Below are 8952 nucleotides of genomic sequence, written 5' to 3'. Positions count from 1 at the left end.
CAGCTACAATCGGGCAGAAGGCGGTGTACACCCTGGACAAGTCGCTACCACATTGCAGATATAAATATATATACATACAAACCCCGTTTCCATATGAGTTGGGAAATTGTGTTAGATGTAAAAATAAACGGAATACAATGATTTGCAAATCCTTATCAACCCATATTCAGTTGATTATGCTACAAAGACAACATATTTGATGTTCAAACTGATAAACATTTTTTTTTTTGCAAATAATCATTAACTTTAGAATTTGATGCCAGCAACACGTGACAAAGAAGTTGGGAAAGGTGGCAATAAATACTGATAAACTTGAGGAATGCTCATCAAACACTTATTTGGAACATCCCACAAGTGTGCAGGCTAATTGAGAACAGGTGGGTGCCATGATTGGGTATAAAAACAGCTTCCCAAAAAATGCTCAGTTTTTCACAAGAAAGGATGGGGCGAGGTACACCCCTTTCTCCACAACTGCGTGAGCAAATAGTCAAACAGTTTAGGAACAACGTTTCTCAAATTGCAATTGCAAGAAATTTAGGGATTTCAACATCTACGATTCATAATATCATCAAAAAATCAGAGAATCTGGAGAAATCCCTCCAGGTAAGTGGCATGGCCGGAAACCAACATTGAATGACCGTGACCTTCGATCCCTCAGACGGCACTGTATCAAAAACCGACATCAATCTCTAAAGGATATCACCACATGGGCTCAGGAACAGTTAAAAAAAACACTGTCACTAAATACAGTTTGTCGCTACATCTGCAAGTGCAAGTTAAAGCTCTACCATGCAAAGCAAAAGCCATTTATCAACAACATCCAGAAACTGCGCCGGCTTCTCTGGGCCCGAGATCATCTAAGATGGACTGATGCAAAGTGGAAAAGTGTTCTGTGGTCTGACAAGTCCACATTTCAAATTGTTTTTGGAAATATTCGACATCGTGTCATCCGGACCAAAAGGGAAGCGAACCATCCAGACTGTTATCGACGCAAAGTTCAAAAGCCAGCATCTGTGATGGTATGGGGGTGCATTAGTGCCCAAGGCATGGGTAACTTACACATCTGTGAAGGCACCATTAATGCTGAAAGGTACATACAGGTTTTGGAACGACATATGCTGCCATCTAAGGGCTGTCTTTTTCACGAACGCCCCTGCTTATTTCAGCAAGACAATGCCAAGCCACATTCAGCACGAGTTACCACAGCGTGGCTTCGTGAAAAAGAGTGCAGGTACTTTCCTGGCCTGCCTGCAGTCCAGACCTGTCTCCCATCGAAAAGTGTGGCGCATTATAAAGCGTAAAATACGAGAGCGGAGACCCCGGACTGTTGAACGATTGAAGCTCTACATAAAACAAGAATGGGAAAGAATTCCACTTTCAAAGCTTCAACAATTAGTTTCCTCAGTTCCCAAAGATTTATTGAGTGTTGTTAAAAGAAAAGGTGATGTAACACAGTGGTGAACATGTCTTTTCCCAACTACTTTGGCATGTGTTGCAACCATGAAATTCAAAGTTAATTATTATTTGCAAAAAAAAATAAAGTTTACTAGTTTGAACATCAAATATGTTGTCTTTGTAGTGCATTCAATTGAATATGGGCTGAAAATAATTTGTAAATCACTGTATTCCGTTTATATTTAACACAATTTATAAATATATATATATATACACACACACACACACGTACATACAAATATATATGTTTTTTTTTAAAGGAAGTTTAACATTAAAACTCTAAGGATTATGCCTCAGTGGCTTCTGGTGCTCCCTGGTGGATAAGAGGCGCATCTACACCAAAGCAATATTTTCTTGTTTTTCAGCCGACAAGAATGGATTTAATTCGGTTTTCATTGAAAAAGCATAGTAATATATCAATATTACAATCTGTTAAAAATAGCAGTTATAATGGGAGTCTCTGAGGCCAAAATAGTTTTATATTACAATCAAAATCATTGCAATTTAATAAAACACATTTCTAAGAAAAACTCTCTGGATGAATTTGTAACTGCTAACCTTCAACCAGAACAAACATAGCTCATAAGGAACATATTTAATACGCATTTCGGGTGCAAAAGGGTTAGTCTGAACTGAACTTTTAAAATAAATTTAATTTATGTACGATATGCTAGCTAAGATTTTCCTATAACTAGATTTAGGAAAGATTTTCCTAAAACTAGACTCTGAGTAGACAGTAATCACAAAGTGAATAAATCAATAAAAATGATGTTTGTTTTGCTCACCTGGCACTTGACGAGCATGTCAAAGAAGACATCATCCCCCTCAGGCTGCTCAATGCTGGGCTCCATGCAGTTGTACTGGGATTGTATGTGAGCTGGACCTGGATTCGAAATATGGGCTGGAAGGAGCAGACAGAACAAACCTTAGCAACAGGGTTTACAGATTTACCGTAGTTAGTTTGTCGTCACCTTGAACGGGGGCTTGGTTTTCGCAGGAGGTGGAGGGTGTACTGGGCAGGTTGCAGGTGCTGAGTCTCAAGCCAGGAAAATGGCTCAGGCTGACTCGCTGGTCGTTCAGCCGACGGGCCTGGGAGCTGGCCAGCAGCTCCAGGAAATGACCAGGATCCTGCAATGGTGCTTCGCCGTCCAGTGTAGCTAGACACACAATAGGCGACAGTACACACATTACAATGATTCATACTTGATTTTGCCAGTTGTCATGCAACAATGGAGGATAAAACTAAACAAATACATAGGAAATGCAGATCTTTTTTAAAGGGGAACATTATCACAATTTCAGAAGGGTTAAAACCAATAAAAATCAGTTCCCAGTGGCTTATTTTATTTTTCAAAGTTTTTTTCAAAACTTTACCCATCATGGAATATCCCGAAAAAAGGCTTTAAAGTGCCTGATTTTCGCTATCTGTAAATCCACCCGTCCATTTTCCTGTGACGTCACATAGTGACGCCAATACAAACAAACATGGCGGATAGAACAGCAAGATATAGCGACATTAGCTCGGATTCAGACTGGGATTTCAGCGGCTTAAGCGATTCAACAGATTACGAATGTATTAAAACAGATGGTTGGAGTGTGGAGGCAGATAGCGAAAACAAAATTGAAGAAGAAACTGAAGCTATTGAGCGAATAGCTATTGAAGCTATTCGGCGATCGCCTTCTAACCAACGATTGCATCTTTTGACCACTGGAGCAACTTAAATCCGTCGATTGGTAAGTGTTTGTTTGGCATTAAATGTGGGTGGAGGGAAAGGCTGGATGCAAATATAGCTACAAATGTACATACAGCTAGCCTAAATAGCATGTTAGCATCGATTAGCTGGCAGTCATGCCGTGACCAAATATGTCTGATTAGCACATAAGTCCATAACATCAACAAAACTCACCTTTGTGTTTTCGTTGACTTTATCATTGGAAATGCATCTGCTTTGAGTATCGCAGGATATCCACACATCTCTGTTGTAGCATCGCTATCGTCGGTAAAATGTGCAGAACAAACGAGGGACTTTTGCATCTTTTGACACTGGTGCAACTTGAATCCGTCGATTGGTATGTGTTGTTTGGCATTAAATGTGGGTGGAGGGAAAGGCTGGATGGAAATATAGCTACAAATGAAGCATATTGATGCAATATGTACATACAGCTAGCCTAAATAGCATGTTAGCATCGATTAGCATGCACACTCCACGTAAGACAACTTGAATCCGTCCCTGATCGTGTTGTTACACCCTCCGACAACACACGACGAGGCATGATGTCTCCAAGGTACGGAAAACAGTCGAAAAAACGGAAAATAACAGAGCTGATTTGACTTGTGTGTGTAATGTGTTTGAGAAAATAGCGGATTGCTTCCCATTGTAACGTCACGGGTGAAAGCTCATCGCTCCGACAGCGAACAATTGAAAGGCGTTTAAATCGCCAAATTCACCCTTTTAGAGTTCGGAAATCGGTTAAAAAAACATATGGTCTTTTTTCTGCAACATCAAGGTATATATTGATGCTTACATGTGTCTGGTGATAATGTTCCCCTTTAGGCAAGCCATGATATCTGATTGTTGCCTTGAAAAGTAGGCATTCAAGGGGTCCATTTATCTGGTTCTCGTACCAAATATGTTGTGTAGGTCAAATGTTAAGGACAAGTCTGAATATTCTGCATTCACACCATAATAAGAGGGGTTACAGATGGAAAGCACCAACACATGTTTAATGTCACTACTGAATGAAGTTGAATTTAACGTTGAAACCAACGTGTGACGTCAGGTCAAGTTTAGTATGGTGAGAGCACAGACGTACAAACACGGGGGGCAGACTTACATTTCCTTTCAGCTACAACAGGGGTGGACGAGGGAGAGGAGCTGGCGGGCTGATGGTTCAAGCCATCGATAAGAGAGCACCTTTGGTCGTCCATTCGGTTGCCCTGGAAACGAGAGAGGAGGTCGAAAAAGCTATCCTCCCCAATTGTGTCATGTGACACTTGCTACAGGAAAGAAACAAAAAAAAATCAGCAAACAGACTTGCATCTCTTTGTCTGAGCACCATTAGTTGGTTCTTTAACAATCAATGACTATATTTAAAAGCATGTAATGATATGAACATTTCATGTCACAGTTATTGTGACCAAAATCATCACGACTATCTCATATTATTGTGGTTTTGTTGAATGTGCTCAAAAAGTATTTACTGTATACACACACTGAAATATTTTGACCAAGGTATTAAACAATAAAATAAATTGACACAATGTCAATGTTTTGTGTTTCTTATGCTTCACTCATAGCGTTTCAGTGTTAGTATCTTATGTTTGAATTGATAAGCTCTTATAGTTTAGAATATCGGTTTGATTGTGGCACTTTAAGATGTATTTAAATCATGGGTGTCAAACTCTGGCCCGCGGGCCAAATTTGGCCCGCCGTGTATTTTCATTTGGCCCTTGAGGCAATATCAAATTAACATTAGAGCTGGCCCGCCAGGATTATACAGCGGCAGTGTCGCTGTAACACCGCATTCACCGATAATACTCATACTTGCTAACCCCCACCCGATTTTCCCGGGAGACTCCCAAATTTCAGAGCCCCTCCCAAAAATCACCAGGGGGCAACCATTCTCTCGAATTTCTCCCGATTCCCACCCGGACAACAATATTGGGGGCGTGCCTTAAAACCACTGCTTTAAGCGTCCTCTAAAACCTTTCGTCACGTCCGCTTTTCGTATGTAAAAACAGTGTGCCGGCCCAGTCACATGATATATGCGGCTTTTACACACACACACAAGCGAATGCAATTCATACTTGGTCAACAACCATACAGGTCACACTGAGAGTGGCCGTGTAAACAACTTTAACACAGTTACAAATATGTGTCAAGGCACGGATTATGGTGTGGTTTGTTTCCCTGAAGTACAAATCGACTGGACCTGACATGGCGTGAAGGTACTGACATCTTTTAATTAATCCCTCGGAAAGTACCAAACAAAAGGCGTGCACAAGGCGGAGGCAAAAACAACTTAGGACATGAAACATGAACTAAAAAAAGTCACTAAACTGTGGACTTAAAAACGAAACACTCACTGTGGCGTGAAGAAGTAAAATATAACAAGGCAATGGCATGAGCACTATGGCATGGACCGCGTAATCAATTGGGTATCAAGGGTGTGTAGAGGGCGAAGTCGCCAGGCTGACCGCCTGGCAACTACAGGCTTAAAACGTGACGTGGTGATTGACAACAGGTGCATGAGTCCAAGTAAATCAGGTGTGTGAGATGAGGACAGGTGAAAACTATCCATCCATCCATCCATCCATTTTCTACCGCTTATTCCCTTTTGGGGTCGCGGGGGGCGCTGGCGCCTATCTCAGCTACAATCGGGCGGAAGGCGGGGTACACCCTGGACAAGTCGCCACCTCATCGCAGGGCCAACACAGATAGACAGACAACATTCACACTCACATTCACACACTAGGGCCAATTTAGTGTTGCCAATCAACCTATCCCCAGGTGCATGTCTTTGGAAGTGGGAGGAAGCCGGAGTACCCGGAGGGAACCCACGCATTCACGGGGAGAACATGCAAACTCCACACAGAAAGATCCCGTGCCTGGGATTGAACCCAAGACCGCAGGACCTTCGTGTTGTGAGGCGGACGTACTAACCCCTCTGCCACCGTGAAGCCTAATGGGTTGTCAATGGAAACAAAACATCCATCCATCCATCCATTTTCTACCGCTTATTCCCTTTCGGGGTCGCGGGGGGCGCTGGCGCCTATCTCAGCTACAATCGGGCGGAAGGCAGGGTACACCCTGGACAAGTCGCCACCTCATCGCAGGGCCAACACAGATAGACAGACAACATTCACAATCACATTCACACACTAGGGCCAATTTAGTGTTGCCAATCAACCTATCCCCAGGTGCATGTCTTTGGAAGTGGGAGGAAGCCGGAGTACCCGGAGGGAACCCACGCATTCACAGGGAGAACATGCAAACTCCACACAGAAAGATCCCGAGCCTGGATTTGAACCCAGGACTGCAGGAACTTTGTATTGTGAGGCAGACGCACTAACCCCTCTGCCACCGTGAAGCCTGGAAACAAAACAATGGAGTGAAAAAAAAAAAAAAAAAAAAAAATTACATTTCCGGAAATTACATCTCTAAATTGTACCATAAACATCTAACAAGGAACAGTTACCTCTCACATTTGAATCAATGTATTACCAATTCCCGGTACGTGGGAATCGAAACCAGTAATGGTACCAATTTTCAGTATTACTGTGTGTACTTTAAATGAGTTAATACATGTTAATTGTTTAATAATATAATCTATTTCTTTGTATTTAACACAATTATCATGTTTTTTTACACTTCTTTCTCATTTGCAAGGACTCTACTGAATTGTATTATATAGTAGACTTTGCATGCAGTTGCAATTCCAAGACGTTAGATGGCAGTTGTGTATAGGTTACTATGTGTTGCCTTCATCAGGAAGTGTCTTTGCCATTAAGCTGAATGTGCCAGTCTCTTCTTTAGTTGATCCCTATGAAGTGTTTTAACTGCAAGTATTGTATTTATAACACACCAGCTGTTTCATTGTAACGTGAATCTTAGTTGTAGTTTTCATTACCAAATTTAGCAACGATGAAATCGGCATGTAAAATCGCTAATGCCAATCGGTAGCATGTTTATAGCAAATCCAATATAAATTAGCATCGAACGAGCACATTTTAAAAAGTGGAGTCTTACTGCACTTTTGAGCGCCTTCTTTTTGCGTAGTTGGCATGGAAAATTGTAACATTACCTACAGGCATTCCGGCTAAGTCCGCTCTGAATGCTTGGCTGCTTGTTTCCCGGCCAAGTGTTTAAGCTGGTGCCGAATGTTAAATGTTATGTTGACTGATTTATTTTTATGAATGAAATAAATAAATTAACTGAACTGAACAGATGCTGTAATCGGACATGAAGGTATTGAAATATGGCACCGCTTGATTTTCCAAGTATTGATATCCGGTAGTACTGACAGACTTAAGTCCGTACCTATAAAAGTACCAAATTTGGTACTCATCTCTTCATTTAATATTATATAATTGATATTATTTAAGAGTTAGAAAACAGTAAGTAAGCATTGTATGTGCCTTTTATTAGTCTACTTATTTTTCTACGAGAACAGTTAATTGTAATTTTCAAGGGGCTGTTTAAACCAGACCAGGAAGTGGGATACAATGGTTCCAGCTTTTTTGAATGCGAGCGCCCAAAAGGAAGCAGCCTATTAGTTGCAAACACCTTTACCAATACTCATCGTGCATTGGCAGTGCAAACTGCTGCATGGAAAAGTACCTTGGAAGACTTTGGCGGGTCCAAATCAGGCACTGAGAGGTCTGAGGCACTGTCATGCTGCTCTTTGGGAGATTTGTTGCTCTTCCGTTTTTTACTTTTTAGTCGGTGAAAAAGAAAAAGTTTAGTGGAAGCTTTGATGGTGTTATTTTTTGATGACCTGGAGAGTTTATCTTCCTCCCAGTCCTGCAAAAATTACAAGGGATATCAATAAACTTCCAAATACTCAGGATGTAAATTTGCATGACAAAATGTGATAACATTCTTACACACCTGACTTAATGATGAATTTGGACTTAGATCTGCACTACCTTCCTTCTTTAATGGAGACTTTGTTCCTGTAACACACATGAAACAAATCCTATGTAAGTCTAAATAACTTCTAAGGAGTGCAAGGAGTGTTTTGTGTTTTTAGCCAAACATGAGGTAAACATTGGAAAGTTTTTTCAATGAGTAAAATGAAAGCTCCTCTTTGATGCAGGACAGGATGTAAAATATTTACCGGACATGCTGAGGTAACTCTGATGGCTAACTGAAAGGGCAGAGCTGTTAGTTTTGCTGAAGATGTTGGAATAGATGCTGGACTTTAGGCCTACAACCAGCCGGAGGTCAGACAAATTCATCCGCGCCGTCGCCTCACCACTTTTGTCTTCTGTCTAAATAAAGCGCAGGCAACAATATCGATCATAAAGTCAAGGCAATCACAGATAGAGAATACAAACATTGTGTTGGTCCACAACTTACAGAAGTATACTTTGTTGTGGAATGAATAAAAAACATGTTTTAAAATATATTTCTTAACAGGGAAGCTAATAATCTATAGCTGCATTTGAGTGTTGTTTCCTCATGAACCAGTAGATGGGGATGTTGCTACCCTCTGTTAACAAAAAAGCAGTAATTACTCACTTCTTTGGCAATTTCCAGATGTTTTTCAGCAAAGTGCATAGCTTGCTCGTGGTTCCCTAGGGCAGTGTGGGCATTTCCTAGACTCCAGTAGGCCCTTCCTTCCCCAATTCTGGAGAAAAAAACAGAGGAAAGAAGCTTAAAAATTTGATTATGTAAGACAGGTCAGCGTTCTAACTCGGGAGGGGAGAATACTCTTACTGAACATGACCACCATTACCAGTGTATATATTGAGTGGTTATTTAATAAAATTAT

The 8952-nt window shown here is 41.0% G+C and overlaps 1 protein-coding gene across 1 annotated transcript in view; it reads right to left on the bottom strand.

The window, feature by feature from the left end:
- The window catches only part of LOC133540747 (G-protein-signaling modulator 2-like), a 41924-nt gene that overhangs the window by 2214 nt on the left and 30758 nt on the right, over positions 1-8952 (bottom strand). Inside the window, exons 8-14 of the mRNA XM_061883637.1 lie at positions 8700-8808; positions 8296-8449; positions 8067-8131; positions 7797-7979; positions 4291-4453; positions 2427-2612; positions 2241-2356 (exon numbers count right to left, since the gene is read on the bottom strand). Of these exons, the coding sequence (XP_061739621.1) occupies positions 2241-2356; positions 2427-2612; positions 4291-4453; positions 7797-7979; positions 8067-8131; positions 8296-8449; positions 8700-8808 (976 nt within the window). The remainder of the gene's footprint in view (positions 1-2240; positions 2357-2426; positions 2613-4290; positions 4454-7796; positions 7980-8066; positions 8132-8295; positions 8450-8699; positions 8809-8952) is intronic.

Source organism: Nerophis ophidion, linkage group LG22 (genome assembly GCF_033978795.1).
Source record: "Nerophis ophidion isolate RoL-2023_Sa linkage group LG22, RoL_Noph_v1.0, whole genome shotgun sequence".
Taxonomy (NCBI): Eukaryota; Metazoa; Chordata; class Actinopteri; order Syngnathiformes; family Syngnathidae; genus Nerophis; species Nerophis ophidion.
This window is presented reverse-complemented; position numbering and strand designations above follow the sequence as displayed.